The 20,097-nt window shown below is 36.3% G+C and overlaps 1 protein-coding gene across 3 annotated transcripts in view; it reads left to right on the top strand.

Moving 5' to 3' along the window:
- Positions 1-12,139, top strand: part of LOC107101601 (plasma membrane calcium-transporting ATPase 2-like) — an 86,163-nt gene extending 74,024 nt beyond the window's left edge. For all 3 annotated transcript variants that reach the window (XM_015400587.1, XM_015400586.1, XM_015400585.1), the window contains 9 exons: positions 1,163-1,342; positions 1,512-1,599; positions 1,799-1,905; positions 3,878-4,069; positions 4,333-4,546; positions 4,641-4,852; positions 5,015-5,122; positions 5,231-5,413; positions 9,373-12,139. In XM_015400587.1, coding sequence (XP_015256073.1) covers positions 1,163-1,342; positions 1,512-1,599; positions 1,799-1,905; positions 3,878-4,069; positions 4,333-4,546; positions 4,641-4,852; positions 5,015-5,122; positions 5,231-5,413; positions 9,373-9,684 — 1,596 coding nt within the window. In that variant the 3' untranslated portion in view covers positions 9,685-12,139. The remainder of the gene's footprint in view (positions 1-1,162; positions 1,343-1,511; positions 1,600-1,798; positions 1,906-3,877; positions 4,070-4,332; positions 4,547-4,640; positions 4,853-5,014; positions 5,123-5,230; positions 5,414-9,372) is intronic.
- The last annotated feature ends 7,958 nt before the right edge of the window (positions 12,140-20,097 follow it).

Here is a 20,097-nt window from a genome sequence, read left to right as displayed (position 1 = left end):
ATCTAACAGAGTTTATTTGCACCCTGCTGTATTACCACTGTATTCCATCAAAGTAGCATCACAAAATATAAAGCCCAATGTAAGCTCCAAAACTATAAAGGGCATACCTCAAGAATAATCCAACTTCAAAATACTCTTCAGAAAATAAATATATACTTAAGTGTATATATAAAAAACAAGACATCACAACTATCACACAAATGATGGCAACTTATTTAGTGCACAGGATTTTAAAGTTATCGATTGTGTTGCCAAGCCTACAAATTATAAAAAAAAATATTTTAACCATGTATTTATAAATTCATTTACTCTATGATACCTGTGTGTCTAACTTAAGGGAATTTGTGAATTAGTTAAACAGGACCAAATGTATTTATGTTATATCTAGATCCAGCAACATCCATAGGAAGAAATCTAAAATCTCAGTAAAAAAGATTTAGGCTTATATTTGAAAATAACATAGTGAGAAACAATAAAAAAAATGTTTTCCTCTTGGTTTCTTCCCTTTCTCATCTATTTTCTTAGTTGTAAGAGATCCCTCTCTTTTTTCCTGCCGTCCTCTTTTCCCTCCTCCATCTCCTCTGCCCTCCTCCTTTGTCCTCTCAGTGCTGATATACTTCCTTCTCCTTAAGATTGTTACCTATCATAAAAGCGAGCCTATTTGTTTAACAAGCAAGTTAATGAAAAGTCTGATTTTGGACGAAGCAAGAAGAAATGTCATGTCCTTTTCATGTTACAACTTTGTGCTCATTGAAAAGAGGTGATAATTTACTTACTTTCACATATTGACACAGTTTCTTCCAGCAATAATAACGTGAGTTAACCACAGAGCTGCCAATAGCTCCACCTGTCGATGCAAATCAAACCACTTTGTTGAATGGGGAGGGGGAAAATTATTTTATAGTAATTAAGAAATGCATTTTACTTTAGATAACATTTTAATACCTTAGTTATGCTTTTATTTCATAGGACTATGTTAATATGTTTTGTTCATGTTAATGATTTTTGGGAAGGGCATCCCACTGTCAGCCTCCCGGATTTACCGCCCGACATATGGTGGTAAAACAGTAATTAAATGATTCAATCCTCTGTGAACCAACTAATGCTAGCTTTTGATAATTGGTGTGTTCATCACAATCTGTATATATCTACTTTACCTTAGGTGCCTGATGCCATTTTGAAGTGCCAGCGTGCAGGCATTACAGTACGTATGGTGACAGGCGACAACATAAACACAGCCAGAGCCATAGCTATCAAGTGTGGAATCATCCATCCCGGAGAGGACTTTCTCTGCATCGATGGCAAAGAGTTCAACAGAAGGATCCGTAATGAGAAAGGAGAGGTACTGTTGTCACGTTAACAGTGAGGCAGAGAATAGGTGGCATACTTGAAATTTATAGAGAAAACATCTAAACTGCAACCAGTTCTTCTTATTTTCAAAAGTTTTTGTTTTTTCAATATTTCTGTGCTGTCATAAACTGGTGTGTGTATGTGTGTGTGCGTGTGGCAAGGTGGAACAGGAGCGTATTGACAAGGTGTGGCCTAAACTCAGAGTTCTGGCCAGATCATCCCCAACAGACAAACACACTCTCGTCAAAGGTAAGTTAGTGGCATCTTTTCTGAAAAAATGCAATTTAGCTTGAATTAATTAAAAAAAATAGGTTAATTGATTGTTTTTGTTTGTTTCTCTTTTTCTGTCAAACTAATAATCATCAAGGAATTTCTTATTAAGCCATATTAGGGTGTCATATGGATTGAATGATGTGTGCGGCATGCTCTGCTCTGTTTGCTTTGACAGGAATTATTGACAGCACTATGGCGGATCAGAGACAGGTGGTGGCTGTGACAGGAGATGGCACCAATGATGGACCTGCTTTAAAGAAAGCCGATGTGGGGTTTGCAATGGTAAGCAACCCTGCATTGGACTGTTTTTTGTTTATGTTTTTCTTTTAAATGACTAACTAACTGAGCCTCAACATCTCCTAACATATTTCCATTCCAGCACTCTGCCTTCATATTTGCTGTTTCCGAGCTCCCCCTACCTGTTGAATAGAGTCACACAAATTAGAATTTCTTAGCCTCCTCTATCAAGTATTTTTTTAAATGTAACCCTTAAGAAATTAAAAAGTAAGAATATTACACACACATCAACCTGTGTAAATTGTTACTCTTTGTTAATTTTGATGATTATGACATAGAGTTGATGACACTCCAAATCCTGTCTCCTACATACATAGAATAAAACTAAACACTAATGACAAAAAGAGAATTCTAAAACACCAATAAGTATGTCCATGCAAAGAACAGTAGTTGTTTGGGGTTTGCTGTCACTCATACACAGTAGTACCAGGGTCGTTAAACTAGGTATTTAGACTTTTTGCGGTGCTGATGGGGGGAACGACATCTCTATAAAAGGATGGAAGGAAAATGAGCTCTTAACATTCCCCAGTCGATGATTGTGCAGAAATATGACTTGATAAAACAACAAATATGATGATGGGGTACCCAAAATTATTACTGAAGGGAAACTTCACCCTGGAGATTGGACAACTGTGCCTCTTAACCTTCCTCTGGACTCTGAGCCTGTAATCTCTACATGAAATGGAAAATGTACTTTCATTTCAAAGTGGGAGTTTGAAATACTTGCACCAGTCAATCCTTTTTTTGTTTCCAAAAAAGTAAAAAAAAATAATCCACTGGACTTGGTTTGAATATTTTTTATTTTATTTTATACACTCTAATAATCCCAGAAGGAAATTACTTCTCTGCATTTAAACCATCTCCCTGGGGAGCAATAGGCCGCCACTCCAATATGTTTCGCTTCCCATCCAGGAAGCTTTTTCAATTCAAAATGTCTAAATTAACGTTGAATTTTAAGCTTTATATGGTAGCCTAAAACTTGTTTTGGCTTAAAAAAAACATGCAAATTGAACCAGAAGAATGGGTTTAATTTGCATGTTTACTCCATTTTCTCCTTAGCCTGAGAAAGACAATGATCAGTACTGTATAGTGCTAATCCATGCCTCGAATATGTCCAGGTGCAGTGGCTCTTGAGGCATTGCTTTAAACCACATTCCAAACCTTGTGTATCTTTTTTAAACATTTCAGTGGATTTTGATTTACGATCCTCTCATGGATGCAGTCCATGATCCTCTCATTATCTGCTGCTATTACATCTTTTTCTTTCCACTTTTCTACAATTATTCTTGGTTAGAAAATACTGTAAAAAGCCTGATTCATCAACACTTATTTTCTGTGGTTTTTGTCTAATTCATTGTTGGTTGTACATTTTGGGTTGAGCTAAAGAAAAATGATAATATTGAATATTCATTTAAATTCACAAATGCTTCAGGTTAAGCATGTGAAATAAATTTATATTTTCGAATTTAGTTTCATAGTTATAGACACCTAACATTACAGTATGTTTCACTCATAACTTCTGAATACATTTTTAGGTTCAATGATAAACCTACAAAATTATTTTTTTTTACTTTTCCTGACCTGGTTTTTAATAAGCATGAGCTCAAATAGCACAATGACATTTATGGATTTTGCTTCTCAACATTTTCCATGTTCTAACTAAGAACCAAATCCCAAAGTTTAAAATGATATACTTTCTTTTTAAATTTGGAATGTGTGATCTCAAAATAGGTGTGTTATGTCTTTAAGCTATTTCAAATGCCATGTGAGTTTATTATTCTTATTTTCTTAATAATCAAATAGTGTCTGGAACCCCGCTTGGGATAAGCGTGATGAAAAATGGATGGATGGATGGATTGTTTTCACCCCATTTCCACCAGAAACCATTTTTCATTCACAGAGAGGAACGATTTGAAATGGTTTGCTTCATTTCTGTATTTTATTTTTGCTCTTTCAGGGTATAGCTGGAACAGATGTGGCCAAGGAGGCGTCAGACATTATTCTCACAGATGATAACTTCAGCAGCATCGTGAAGGCAGTTATGTGGGGGCGAAATGTATACGACAGCATTTCCAAGTTTCTACAATTCCAGCTTACTGTCAATGTTGTAGCTGTCATAGTCGCTTTCACTGGAGCCTGCATCACACAGGTAAGAGCCGTTAAACAGATGTATTAACATTATCTTTTAACACCAGTGTAATGTTCATTTCCATTTTTGGGACAGAGACAATGATTTTCTGATCTGTAGTTTTAAAAATAGTAAGTGGAGTTATGAAATAAAAGCAAAATTATATTTGTGTTAGTATAAAAAAAAAACTGTACATAGGTATGAACGGAATGATTGTGTCTACTATTTTTCCAGTTGTATTGGAGTTTTTCTTTTATGAGGAAATTTGTGTTTGATTTCCCCAGGATTCTCCACTTAAAGCAGTGCAGATGTTGTGGGTTAACCTGATTATGGATACTTTTGCATCTCTGGCCCTGGCGACGGAGCCTCCCACAGAGTCCCTGCTGAAGAGAAAACCATATGGTCGCAATAAGCCTCTTATCTCCAGCACTATGACCAAGAACATCCTGGGACATGCAGTCTATCAGCTCATCATCATCTTCACACTTCTGTTTATTGGTTTGGACAATACATTTGTTCCTAATAATAATTTATCTCAATAAATAAAACAGCAAAATCAAATAGTTCATTTAATGTTCTGTATTCCCACCAGGTGAGAAAATATTTGACATTGACAGTGGTCGTAATGCTCCTCTCCACTCTCCTCCATCTGAGCACTACACCATCATCTTCAACACCTTCGTCATGATGCAGCTGTTTAATGAGATAAATGCTCGTAAAATACACGGAGAGAGGAACGTATTTGAAGGGATCTTCAGGAACCCAATTTTCTGCTCCATCGTTTTTGGCACATTTGCTATACAGGTAAACAACTGCAGATGTTTCCTTTATATTAGTTTGTGTGTCTTATTAATCATACTGTACTATTTATTTTTAAATCACACGGAAAACGTGCATTATCTGTATTTTTTATGTTTAATAAATCAACGTCATTTTATCTTTCTTATGCTTGACTTTTCTGTTCAGATTGTGATCGTGCAGTTTGGAGGCAAGCCATTCAGCTGTCAGCCTCTAGACCTTGAAAAATGGATGTGGTGTGTTTTCCTGGGGATGGGAGAGCTTGTTTGGGGACAGGTACCTCTATAATAAAGAATTGTCTATTTTCTTGGACTGCTTTGTATATTTTGTTGCATTTTTGCTATATGTGCTCTTTTTTGTTTGTTTTTTTTTTTTTTTGTTTAGGTGATTGCCACCATACCCAACAGCAACCTTCGCTTCCTACGTCGGGCGGGCCAGTTAACTCAGAAAGATGAGCTACCAGAAGATGACGTGAACGAGGAGAACGAGGAGATTGATCATGCAGAGAGGGAGTTACGGAGAGGTCAAATCCTTTGGTTCCGAGGTCTGAACCGCATTCAGACTCAGGTAAGAATTCTGTCTTGAGTTAAATTTTCATCAGACATTTTAAAAGAAAAACATTAAAACTTCCAGACATGAATTTCCTTTTACTTTATTCATCCTCTTTCCTGGCACCTGTTTTCCAAAACAGTTGTGCGGATCTTTTTTGTGTTTAGGTGATACATACCGAAATGAAATTAGTATACCTATTAACTGCCAGAGATTCTAATGATTAGAATTTGTTATGGTTTCAATTTTGCATGATATTTAAGACATTCATGTCACAATGTTAAAGTCATTTTTCTTTCAAGATGATGAATTTAGGAACATGAAGATCTGACTTGTCCTGGATGGATGGAAAACCTGTGGACCTTCAGCAGAAATGAAATGAATCTTATTGTTGAGTTCTGAAGACCGGTATCACTGTGAAAGTTAACATGATTTTGCCTTCATGTTGAACTTGATTTCATCTGTAATGTGTCCCGATTGGTCCTGTGTGTAGCTATCCCACAGCATTCTTTAGTAATGGAAAGGGTTCATCTTTATATGAAAAATCTCAACTGATGCTTTTAGACGTATATAGTGAAAAATAAACTGAGTTCAAATTATCCCAATTTAATTTGATCAGGTCTTCTTTGACAATAAAAAGTTTTAGATGGGACTTCTTTTTCAATTATTTTGAGTTGAGTCCTTGTGCATTACCATAAAAAGAAACTTGGAAAATGATACAAATAAACAAATCGAAGATCTTTGGTATCAGCGGCTAGGACGGCTATAACAGGATCATATATTAAAGATAAGCACAGGTTAGTGACCAAGATAATCTGATGGAAGTTGATTTTGAACATATGGGTGCCTAACCTGGTTTGACAGTTCAGTACGTACCAAGAGAACATGGATAATTCCAGCCAGTCGGCTGACAAGATGCAGGGGACGATGACAGAGAGTTGCATACGTGGATGCCTAGAAGGCTGCAGAGCTGACAGTAGATTAAATCCGAGCTAACTAAGGAAGGCAGGATAATCCGCAGAGCGATTTCAAGAGAATTATTCTGGTTCAGTCCACAGAATAACCCGACAGAAGCCCGAAGACAGGCCAGGCAAACAGATCGGACAGGGACAGGCAGACTCAAAGGTCCAAATACAGAAACGGGTCAGGTTCACTCAATCAGAACACTAAAGAGACTCTAGAGAATTCTCAACGCCAGAGTTTTAAGAATAATCTGGCACTGATGACTGGAAACAGGCAGCATAAATAGGAGTGGGAACAGCTGGATCAGATATACAGTGATGAGAAAAAAGGGCAGAGCTAGACAGGTGTATGAAATGAGCAATCAATCCAGCCATCAGGGCCAAAATCATGACAGAATGAGCAAAGAAACAATGTGCAAGGACAGAAAAATGTGTGAAAAAGCAACACTATCTAAAACAAATACTTGAACATCTTTATAAAGCCTGGAAAACCGTTTATCAGTTTATTTCTGAGTGCAGACGTTGGAAGAATTAAGACATTTTCTAGTAATGCATGACACTCTTGGAAGTTATAGCTTTTTAATTCATATTCACCATTTAGTTGTGGGGATACTCCACCCTGACCTTTACCGCCCTCACCTTTATGTGTCATTACTGCAAACCTGTACTCCCTATGCCCGACCAGTCAGCCTGTTGCCATTTATATGTGTCACTCTGAGCAGCCATTTGTCCTCTCCTGTTCCGCTGTTCTTCCACAGATTGAAGTAGTCAACACCTTCAAGAGCGGCACCTCCTTTCAGGGGGCCGGGGCTCTGAGACGCCAATCATCCACCACCAGCCAGACCCAGGATGTAACCAATGTTTCTAGTCCTAGTCACGTGTCCTTGTCCAATGCCCTTTCCTCTCCTACAAGCACTACTGCTGCTACTGCTCCTCCCACTACTGGCCGTGAGTCAGAACTCTGTCAGTCTGCTTTTCTGCTCTCTTTGCTTCAGGGGTGCCATTCAGTCCCCATCAATCACTTATTTTTTAAACATAAATTATTAGACCTAATGCCACCAATGCCTGCATTGTGACGTTGGCATCTCTGAAGATGTGTCATTTTCTCTCTTGCTGCTTTTTTTTCTTTTACTTTTCTTTCTTATTCTGTCTTTTTGATGTTCACACTGGATTTCAAATTCATCTTGATATCTCCTCCCATGGTTGGCTGTACTGTCCTCTCATTGGTCAATGTGTGTTTGTTTCCTCAGAGTGCTAGGAGCACAGGACTAAGACTGATACCCACGGCGTGACATTTCAGGTTGTGAGTTTGTCTCCCTCGGCTCATCCCCCATACATCATCATATCTGTCCCTCCTCTCGTTTTTATGTCTTGACGGACGTTAATATTAACTAATTCCAAACCACTCACAAAGGGACTGAGTTAACATTCAAGTATAAATGGAAGCTTTGTTTTATTTGCACCCCATATTGTAGACAATGGCTAGAGATAAACATTTATTCTGCTTACAGTTTACTAGATTTTAAACATTGAGGTAGCTGCTGCTTTGTGGTTAAGGATATCCTTTTTAATACCTTGAATGATACTAGAAGTGTGTGTTCTCAACTAAAAACCTTTGATTCTGACATCTGTGACCATCTTTGTGTTTAGATTTTAGGCGTTTATGAGCCTGATCAGCACTTTAGGGTGAATCTGTTTCTGAATCCCTTTAAGTTGGAATTGTCTAATAAGAAATAGAAATAATGTATCAAGTATGAGGAAATCTTCCAACCTTACTTTTCTAAACTATGAGGTAAACATTTTTAAACTACATCATAGACTACTAGAATCCTGTATTTAGGAGTTATTTAATCAGAAATACTTCCAGGCTGCTCCAGCGATTATTTCCTTTCCAGCTCTACCAATAGCTATAAACCTTTTGACAAACGTAACAGATTTTTTTGCTTTTGCATCCTCTTGCACCACACTTAACCATCAATACAGCAATATTATCATCTAGTATATGGATATAATTGTTGCACTTATACTTGAATGTTTTCTCAGAAATTCTTAGAAATGCATGGAGTGAGAAACATTCTTCGACCGTCAGACCTCTGACAATGAAACATATTTTCATTATTCACCTTCTTTTGATGTCAGCTTTTCTTGTGCCAGTGTCCAGTTTGTCAATGTTGCATGTAGTTTGCGTTTACATCTTGGGCGTGTGTATGTGTTCATAATACTATAACCTGCTGTGTTTGCTTGTTGTCTAAATGTCACTTTTTTATTTGTGGGATGTGTTTGGTTGGTGTGAGTTTTATTTACACCGCAATGCTTAGGTTGAGCCAACCTCATGCAGATTTGACTCACTCCATTTGGGACAATGCCTCTGCTACGCTGTGCTACATATGAGTGTCTTGTGTGTCTCATCCAGAGGCTGTGTGGATATTCTACCAGCTGGTGGTCTGGTACCTCCCTCAACCCCCCTTCCCCCCAGAAGTTTTTAAACTGCCTCATTGGATCTTTCTAATCTAATCAACTTCTTTCTTACTGACCTCGTCCACCAGATTTCTTCAAAACTGCATGTGGTATTATCCTTTAATTTGTTTTTCAGTAAGTATTCCATTTATTAATATGGCTTGTTTCTAGGTATACAGCACATTGGACTAAAGCGTATACTTACAACGAGCGTTTTTGTTTCTTTGGTTTTTCTGGAAAAGTTTGATTTTCTTGTGTTTTTTTATGATTATGTTTCTCCCAGTTTTTCTTAGTGCACGCAAATTAAGTGACTTGTGACCTTTGCAAGCAGAAAACAGGCTGCAGTTGCCTTATTTCTTGTTTCTCTTTCACTTTTTCCTCCCTCACCTAATATTCTCAAATAGACGAAGAAAAGATTTTTTTCTTCTTCTTTGTCCATTCTTTTTCAAACTTTCTCTCTTTTCTCATTACGAGGTTCCCTTCAGCTCTTTTGATCTGTTCTGTATTTTCACCTCTCATGTTTTTCTTCCATTCCTTTCTTTGATCTTTTCACAACAGATCCGAGTTGTAAATGCATTCCGTAGCTCCCTCTACGAAGGCCTGGAAAAACCTGACTCCAGAACATCTATACACAACTTCATGACACACCCTGAGTTTAGGATAGACGACTCCACACCTAGTATCCCCCTCATCGATGACACGGACGATGATTCCGCCAGGAGGAGGACAAAGTACTCCAGCCAGCCCTCGTCTCCTAACAAGAACAACAACGCCATTGACAGTGGTATCAACCTCACTATTGACATCAGTAAATCCGCCGCCTCCTCCAGCCCTGCCAGCCCTCTGCACAGCCTGGAGACTAGCCTCTAACCCCTGTCCTGAACGCAGCCCTAACATCTCATTGTGTTCCCTCGTGGTCCAGAAGCAACTCCTCCAGCTTTCCCAGACCTTTGTTACTTCTACCACTTCTTTACACATGGCCGCTCAGTTCTCACCTTTCCACCCCTTCTAGTGCACCATTTTTTACCACCAACACAGATCTGTAAGCTTCAGCCATAAAGCTCTCGCCTCCTTTCAATATGGAGCTAATCTTAGTGAAATGGCAAGAATAAAAAGAAAAACAATTTCAAAAAGCTCCACAAAGCTACACGACCAACACAGCCATCCTGCTTTCGTGGTTGCATGTGTATGGTGGCAGCCTTAATGGTGTGTATGACACTATGCTTGTTCCGGTTAGCATGTACTGTAGAAAAGTGCAGCTGACTGCACGTTGTATGTGAACTGTGTCTGCAGCGATACTTGGAGGAGGACAAGGTGGAAGGAAACTGCTGAGGAATACGGAGCGCAAACAGACTTTATACTCTTCTTAAACTCCTTCTCTTCACTAATGGCATTGTTAACACTGATACAGTAATAGTTTGGATTAAATTAAAAGCCGTTGTTATTATTCTGAGTCTGATTATTCTTGTATTATTCTTAATGATCCTGCATGAATGTACATTACCCAAGTTTTATTTAAAAAAAGGTTTTAATTTTATTGAAGTTTGGTTCTGATGGGCTGGGCCTTGCAGCGGACTACAAATGTAAAGACAGCTTCTCTGAGTCCTCCCTCCCTGCTCTGTGTGGCATGAACATGTACCGGACTCTTGGAAAAAAAATGATATCATCTATTAACAGAAATGTGTGTTAAGGTGGTAGGGCTGAACTTGCACAGTAGTTTTGTACCTGAGGAAAAAGAAAAATGCAAAATATTAATGATGATGATAGCATTTATGGGATATATTCTATACATATAAACTCATAAAATCTATTTAGAGAGAGTTTATCTTTGTTTGTTGGCATGTTGCCTTGTTTCTGCTTTAATGGCTTAAATTACTTTGACTTATTTATGTCTTAAACAGAATGTAATTGTTTACACCCTCTTAGAGAGGAATTTCCTGGTTTCTTAGAGGAGGCAGACTCAGAGTTTCTTTGCTGTTACTACGGGAAAAACCATGTGCTTAAACTTGCCTGCTATATTGTCAAATAATGTAGATATTTGTAGAGGATAAACACGAAGAAGAAACCAAAATATAATGGGATGCATAGTACAGTACATGTGGAATCTTAGTATTACTCTATATGATTGTTGGGATCAAATAAGAGCGGCTTGCCTTTGGTTTTTCCTAACGAAGGTCTCCTTTTTGTAACAAAGGATGATATTTGTTTTGATTATTTTTTTTTTTAAATTAATTATGTTTTTGTTTTTTTTGCTTTGCTCCAACGCTGACCTGGTGTCAGTGCTTGTGAAAAAAGGTTGATATCAGGACCTTTTTATTTAACTGTTGTCGAGGTGAACCTTCTTGTTTAAAGGACTTCATGTTTTGAAAGTGTGTGCGACCAACAAAAGGCTGCAATCAAGTCATTTTAGAAATTTGTTTAAAGCTTGGAATATATTGTGCTGTTATTTTCTAATTTATTTTGATTTTTTTTTTTAAAGCTTCTTTCCATCTAGACACAAGAAGCCCCTAAATGCTGTTGGCATTTTTAACATCTAAAAAAAGAAGAACTGACAAAAAAACAAAACTAATAATAACAAAAATGGAATGTTGCTTTGACTCTTTTTCTATGACTATACATAAAAGATTTCCTGCACTATCTGGTTATGAATGAAAACTTCTGTGGTGTAACTCTAGATGTGCTTATGTGTGTTAACCAAGCTTGTCTTCCTGCCGTCACAGAATATACAGTACTCTTAGCATTTCAACTGTACTCACTAGTTGTAAACTATTTATTGTACTTTGACCAATCAGACATTATCAAAAGTCGCATACAGAAAGCACATTTCTACATTTTTTTGCACTCAGAAGGACAAGGCCACCTTACTAACCTCTATTAGTACTCTACCTAACCGAAGTCAGTGGCAAGCATGATGTCATAAAGTAGGCTCATTATGCAACTTACAGATAATATTTTTCTTTTTACATAAATTGAAATATATTTAGATGATGTTGTAAACAATCATTTCTCACAGCAGCTTTATCTTTCTTTTACTTGCTTTTGCATCCTCCCCCTCTGTTATTGTTAAGCCGATCTGTTCATCTGAAGAGGGTGCACAAGCTTTACTGGTCAGCTCAGGCATGTTGAAAAACATCTGAATAAATTCTGTCTTATTTAATTTGAAAAAAATATAGTGTGGGTTCTGATATTTACCTTAGAATATCTTAATTTATTTTGATATCTTTTCAGTGTCTATTATTTTTTTGTCTTTAAAATGAAAAACAATAAAAGAAAGCAAATAAAAATATACATAGTTATAGCATTTTCAGTATATATAAAAAAGACATAAGCCAACATTCTCAAACCATTTTTACATTGGGGAGGACATTCAGCTTTAAGAAACATGTTAAAACTGATTTTTGTAAATATAGTAATGGGTCCACTGAGGACAGAAACACTGAAAACAGTAACTCCTCCTGATTACATCATGCAACTCGATGAGTCATACTGATGATGCGGCACTTTGGCTGTTTGTAATCAATCACCGCTCCTGTCAGAGACACCTCCTAACCATAACGTGTTGTAACAACTTGTCATTATGTTTATGATGACATCCATAATGATGATATCAATGATACTTTTTGCAATATACTCACCTGCCTCTATGTACTGTATTTAGCAGCATGCAGTTTGTGGAACAAAGAAAAAGAAATGCCAACAGATAGCTTTTTGGCATACTTAGCCATTCATGGGTAAGTGAATTAAGTGTTCATCTTGGTTTTATGATATTTTTTTATCTATACAATAATTGTAAATAAAGAACTCAATGTCTTTGTTCATTTAATACTATGCAAAAAGTCATGGTTTTTCTGATTGTTAATCCCGTTAATTCGAGTGTTTTGTTGGAATGTTTGTGGTTTCAACCGTCAGTAAAAATAATGTAATGTAAATTATTTTCTAGACTGACGAAAAGTAAAAATGATGCTGAAAATTCTTATTCAATGAGAAAAAATTGACAACGATGGTGACTATGATGATTATGGACTTTGGCTCCTGCTGCTTGACTGATCCATTTATCACATTACTAACAGGAGCATCAGTGAAAATAAAGCAATCATCATATTACTTATATTAGGACTAACAAAAAAAACAAAAACTCATGTAATAAATTTCCAAGAGCATCATAATACTATGGCTGCCCTCGCCCCATGTGACATGTTCTCTTCTTATTTTTTTGTGCTTCCCCTTGACTTTGTTTTTGTTCTTTTTACTTAATTATTTAACTTAAAAACATATCAGATATTCTAAGATTCTAAGGTTACAGCTTTGTTGTTAACTAAACCCTAATAATGAAAAGGCAACACAGTAACATCTGAAGGAGCAGCAATTATTTTCTGGATTCTATCTTGTTCTCCTTTCCTCCTCTCCCCTGCTTGTACTATGTTGCACCTACGTATTTTCCGGACTCCAGAGTGTACTGCACCATAAGCCGCACCAACAAAGTTTCATAAATTTTTTTCTCGTGGCACCAAGAGCTTCTAATGAAAGATGAGAATTACTCGGCTCTTTATTTTAGCTCTGCAGGAGTTTCACACAGTATCTTAATTGGTTCAACAGTTTTAATGGGGAAAATAAAAATCAAAATGTGTGAATTTAGGAAATTTGTTTTCCGTCATGCCTGCTGCTAGCATGCGCTCGTGCAAAAAAAAAAAAAAAAAAAAATTAGCCCTTTCTTTCATTTCCAGTTTTGACTTCGACCCCCTGGCGGTTAGGAAAAATCCACTGAAATGGCAATTTCGTATAAGCCATTGGGTTCAAAGTGTGGGAAAAAGTAGAAGCTTATAGTCCGGAAAATACGGTAGTTAAAGTGCTCTAAATGGGCAAAATTAGAAATGAGTAGGCTGTATCAGATGGATACCTTTGGTCAAAGTCAGAGAGGGTTAATTAGTTAAAATCTTTATTTCTATCAGTTTAATCAAATTTCACAAAGAGATTTCAAGAAGGAGATTTCCCAGGATTCTGAATTTATTTAAAAATTCATTCAGGTAAAATAGAAAATACTCTAATATATTAAGATTAACAAAGTAATTATTTATCAAGCAAAATACCCTGTGTCATATGGTAAATGATATGTGCTTATCTAGCAGGTAAGGGGATTTAAACCTATTTTATGCTATGTTCAGTCGTTCATCCCTTCACATAACAATGATGAAAAGCTACATTGCCACAGCCGCCCTGGGGCACACTGACAGAAGCAAGGGTGCCATACCACTAGGCACCACTAAGCCATCTGACCATCATCAGTTGGTAATGCTGGTACGCGGTAGTGTCTTGCCCAAGAAGACAACTGAAACAGAGGGAGGTGGGGTTTCAACCATGGTCTCTCCAGATGCAGGATAGACTAATGCATCCTGTGCCACTAATGCTGATAGTTGCAAATAAAACATAGAAACCAAGCTTAACAACAACAAAAAATAATGACCCTAATTGTTATTAATACCTTGCTGATTTAAAAAAAGAATTACTCATAAAATTGGCCACCCAAAACATTTATATCACATTTATTACATTTATAACATTATGCATTATACGTTTAACATTCATAACATTTATATAACATTTATATTATATTTAAATATTTATACCAGTAAGAATATATAATTACCAGGATCTTGGTGGTTTCGTGGAGACAAAAAAAACAAAATTTTTTGGGTTAAATCATCATTCAAACATCTAACTTTGATCTCAAAGGAAAAAAATTGGGAATGGAAAGGTAGTGACTTTGTACTACTTTTGTTACCAGCTTTGGCAGCACCAGAAGGAATAAAATATCCAGCATAAACCACAAACTTGTTGTAAATTCAACTTTCATAAAACCAGGCTTGGCATGGTACAGGTCAAGCAGCAGCCATCCAATCAACCTGAGGTCACTCTAAGATCTGAGGTGATGGATGGATGGTCCCATGTTTGACTAATGACACAACTAGACCTTATTAATGCTCCATGAAACCCAAGCTGAATTAACTTACCTACTGGGTTAGTTAGGCTGTGTGCACGCCTATGTTGTATGGAGGGAAGTATAATCAGACACTGACAAAATAATGAGCGGCAAACTCTAATGCTGACAAATCAAGCACAGAAAACCATTGAACCTGGTAAAATAGGCATTCGACTCCTTCCCTGGATCAAGAGAGGTGGTTTTCTTGTGTTGAGTTCACCGACTCCAAATCAGTTTACCAAGAGGGACACTTCAGTAAAGAGATGGCTGACCAGCCAGACACAGGCTAACACTGTCCATTCATGAACATGTAGAGATTACTCTTTTGAGTTTCAGAAGGACCATCTAAGCTGAAACTTAAGGTTAATTGTGGATTTTCTCAAATCTTTCTGAATTCATAGATTAGTAAAATCTGATTACAATCCTTAAACATCCATCCTCATCTCAGGGAAATGTTTTTGTGTGATCAGCAAGGTAACTGACTCATCATCTTTTCATATAGGAGATAGTTTAACTTTAAGGTCATATGGGTTAAATTGTAATGAGCTGCAAAAATACCTAAATATCTGCTCTAGTCCGTATCTGCTGTATGCCAGGTTTTCACCACTGAAGCAAAGCTAAAATATTTTCAAAGGGCAGTTGAGATTTTTATTAAGCAACAGATTGATGTTTAAGATGAAAAAATCACAATAAGGTTATGAACACATTGAAGGAGAACAGACAAGGTTGGTGTGAAAGAGGTGGAACCTTCGGACAGAGTGAGAGAAAGGCAGATGATCTGTTTGCAAATCCTCCCGTTTGTTTATATAGAGGGGGAAGTTTTAAGGCCATAACAGGAAGTAAGTATACCCAACTAAGGTTCAGACTGTAAAAGAAAAAAAAATGTGCATTTTAATTTGTCGAAAAAAATAAATGGGTTAGGATTAATCTAAGAGGATAGACAAGGTCAGGGTCCACTTGATGCTAGAATGAAAGAAATAAGGTCTCGAAGTTCATTTTCATCCAATTCTAATCTTGCCACAGTTATGTGCCCCAAATCTGTAAAAGAACTTAGATCATTAAATCTTTATAGTATAACATTTGAATACATAATTCTGTATATGCAGCAGATCACTTAAGTTTTTTTTAAAGAAATGTATGAATCAGATTAAAATCCTTATGTGGAACAACTGACCGTGTTTAAACATGCAGTGATTTCTAGTCTTGATAAGACCATTTCTTGTTTCATGTTCCCTCAAAATTCCACTTTTGGAGTAGCTGTCATTGAACCTTTTCCAATGTGACTAGGACATTTTTATATATATATTTTTTAATTATTGGATGAATTCTATATGTCTATGGGTAGGAGCTGTTTTGAATGGGTTTGTTCTAATTTCTAAAATTCCTAAACCTTCTACCTGAGCAAAGGAAGTTAAACAGTCTCTAAACAGGGGTGAGAGTTAAGTGTTTTTATACTTTGGACAAAGAATAAGAACTAGCAATGTCCACTAGCAACAGTAGGCCATTATATAACCTCTTGCAGGGCTTCTGCTTGTTAATTTTCAACCAGCTTACTGCAGTGTTTAGAAGTGCACCTAAACAATTTCAATGGTGAATAGTTTTGGTGTACGCATTATGACAAAAAAAACGTATTCATTTTAGTTAAAATTTTGTTTACCCAGCAGGGATAAGTGTAACGAAAAATGGATGGATGGACGGATGGATGAAATAAAAGATATGATGAGAATTACAGAAAATAATTGAATAAAATGAATTTTATGTTATTCTAAATGTAAAAACTGCATATCTGACATGCATCCATCAGAGAAAAACCATTGTCCTCCACTAGGACCATAAGCAATAAAAGATCATTGGTAAAGATACTGCCACTTCATGGTGTGTGTTATTTAAGAATAAATAATAAAAGTAGAAGCAGACCCATAAGGTATAACAATAATGTTAACAGGACTCAACAAAGCTGACTCAAGAATGTGGGGAACATTCAAAAATCATTAGCTGCAGCTGTAGTCAGTGCTTCAAGAGTTACTAATCACAAAAAATACAGGAGCAAAACATTTGTTTTTTTATTTTTATTTAGCTGTAGGCCATAGTCATATTAACTAGCAGATAAAAGAGCAAAGATAGAAAAAAAAAGCACTTAAAAAAGGGTCGCTTTATGTGATTAATCTAGAGAACCTATATTTTGAAATATAGTTAAAGACAAAAGCAACTTTCCTTTGTTATCATTCACAGAGCTGCCCCTGTAGTCACAGAAATTATACCAAGCAACCTGATGATGAATGGCTTTTTTACACCACTAGCAATAAACAACAGGGAATACAATTAAAATTTCATTTAAAGCTTTATATTAATACAACTGATAAAAATAATTTCACAAATTACACCAAAGACAGCCCTTTTTGATAACTGTGTACTCCAGCTTTGCCAGACAGCCACATGCATAATCTCTTAGTAACATGGAAGTAGTTAGTGACTCCAGGGTCCTTGTTTATCCACTGGAGGGCAGCACTTCATCATTTGGAGAAACTCATACATTACTTGTATCCTAATTCTAAGACGTTTTAAAAGATACTCAACAATGTGCATTTCTGTGGCACGCTCTTTGGTTGACAGAAATTAAAATATTGAAATAAATATAAGCTGAAACTGAGCTGCTTAATGAGGAATTTACATTATATTTTATGCTTACATTCAGTTTAATCCTATTTTAGGTTATACTTTAGTTTAATATGGGTGGATAAAACACACCGTTGACAAGTAGCCTCTTTAGAAACTGTGTCTGGTTCTAAGCAACTGTTTGAGGCACAACTGTCAAAGTGGCAGTCTGTCCCATGCTTTTCTACATTATAACATGACATAACACAGCATTATCAGAAAATGTTTTTTTTTATCATTGTTATCATTATGATTATTACCATTAGATAAAATCTAAATATTCAAACATACAGAATTGTGTGTTTTCCTTCCCTGTTATCATAGTAACAGAAATAAATTTGATAAAGTTTATCAAGTTGATCAGTCTGTGAATACTTAATATCAGTTATAAGATTTCAGTTTAATTATTAAACTTATTGATTCTATTCTAAGTCATAGAAATTGAAGCTGAAATTGTTGACCCTAAAGAATAATGTTGAATAGTAAATCAAAACATGGCTTCGTTAACAGTGCACAGTTATTAAGAAATACATTTACAATTTTCAGTGAAATTCCAGATGAGAATATTTTTCTTTCTCTTGAAGTTTTGAAGGTTTTTGTACCTTAATGGTTCATCTGAGTATCAGCCTCACAGGGAGTGTAGTAGCATCAGCATGCGTGGCAGTGTCTTCTGGGGTGGCACAGTGTGTGAATATAGAGTGGGCTCCCACAGCTCAGAAGATTAGCAACACAGTGCATTCAGGTCCATGTGCGAGGGCCGATTTCCAGGAAGAAAAGCCCTTCGTTGGGCCCCCAGTTGAATCCTGCTGCTTCCTTTTTGCCTAATAGAAGGCTGCAATAACTGACAGTCCTTTACAATCCGCCAACACTGGTGAGGTTTTGGAGGCTCTAATTTCTTCTTCTTTAAACTGGCCATAGAATAGATTTTTTATTTTTCTAGTATATGCATATTGTTATATTATCTGCATTGTTTTCTATCCTCTATGTAGAGGTCTTTGTGTTTGGTAGCACTGGAAACACTCACCAACATGCACACCCACCCATACAGACACACGAGTGCACGTTTGAATGCCAGTGCTGGCAATTGTCTTAATGGGATAAGGGGAGACTATGGTTCCTGTTGGGGGAATAGGACTCAGGGATTGACATGGGAAAACACACACGTTGCTTTCATTGCACCAGTGGCTATGTTGTTGGTTGATTCACAACAAAGGTGAAATGTGGTGACTTGTTATCCTCCAAATAGGCCACAGGGCGGCAAATATTTTCCAATCTTGCCATAACATGGCTCAGTAATCCTCAGTATAACTGAAACTGAAACATCTAATGTTTGAAATAAATGCAGCAGTAAAATAGAGTCTTGAGCCTTTTTAAGGTCATTAATTAATATCAATAAAAGATCATAAATGTACCACTTAAGGGAACAAAGTTTCACTGTAAAATTGTGAATTTTTCCCAATTTTGGAGTTGCAATATGTTTCTTGACCAGTAGGGGTCATCTGTAGCATAATGTTGAGCCAACTATACTTGCATCCTTGAATTTAAAAACTGTGATAAACAAATTGTATGAACTTATAAAGTAAAGCTGTCAACACTGTACAATGGAAAGGGATATAAGTGAGAAACAGTAAAATCAAACTAATCCTATGTTAAATTAAGATGATTAATTTACTTGATTCCAGGTTTATACTTCTAGTGAGTGTTGTTAAAGGGTTTACCATACATCTAATTCTAAGTTATTTTCATTTCAGCATCCTACAGAAAAAAAAAATATCTTGCAATGAATTAGTAGCGTGAAAGTATACAAAATCTGACATTACATTATGACCACTGATAGGGTAAATTGAGAATGATTACCTTTTGATTATTGCTCCTCCCAGAAAAGGTAACAATTAAATATTTTGCCCTTAAAGTTGATGTTCTGGGAACAGGAAAAATGTGCTATCATTTATATGCGAGTGCCTAATTGTGACAGCTTAATTTTAAGTTGACTTTTCCTTCAAGTATTTGAGATCTGAACTCCATCCAGTAACGATGGTCAAAGAAGTCTGATCCATAGAGACCCAGCTTTACAATAATCTGCTTTTAACATCTTAATGCCTTTCTAAAATCCACTTATTTTGGATTTTTCTATTCAGCAAATCTTACTGGTGGTGTTCATTTAGGTTCAAATCTGGGGATTTTTTTTACATTTTTTTTACTTGTTGTTGTGCTCCTCAAAACATTGATGAACTATTGGAGAAGGGCATATCATCATGCTTTCCCAGACATGCATAGCCAAAGACCTTTCCTCTTAGAGAGGAAGTTTGTAACTACTGTCCTTCCATAAGCATCTCACATTCATGTCGTCACATTCTGTCTGTTATATTTTTTTTCTTTTCTGGGACACCAGCTTATCCTTTCAATCAATGGTTGAGCAATAAGGTGTTAATTCAGTTGATTTAACCCACCAATATGAAAGGATCTCTATATAAAGGAAAACATATGCTATTTATGTCCAAATAAATCTTCCCACCACTAAAGGATAACCCAAACTAGTCCAGCTTATTGACTTGAATTTGTTTTTTATGTTCTCTAGGTGTTGCTTTGAAATTTTCGTTTTACATTTCTTATAAATTTCTTGTATTCTGTTCCCTGTGTATTCAGATTTT

Source organism: Cyprinodon variegatus, unplaced genomic scaffold, assembly GCF_000732505.1.
Source record: "Cyprinodon variegatus isolate N-32 unplaced genomic scaffold, C_variegatus-1.0 Scaffold1121, whole genome shotgun sequence".
In the NCBI taxonomy this organism is placed as follows: Eukaryota; Metazoa; Chordata; class Actinopteri; order Cyprinodontiformes; family Cyprinodontidae; genus Cyprinodon; species Cyprinodon variegatus.
Note: the sequence above shows the minus strand (reverse complement) of the source record. Positions and strands in the feature narration are given on the sequence as shown.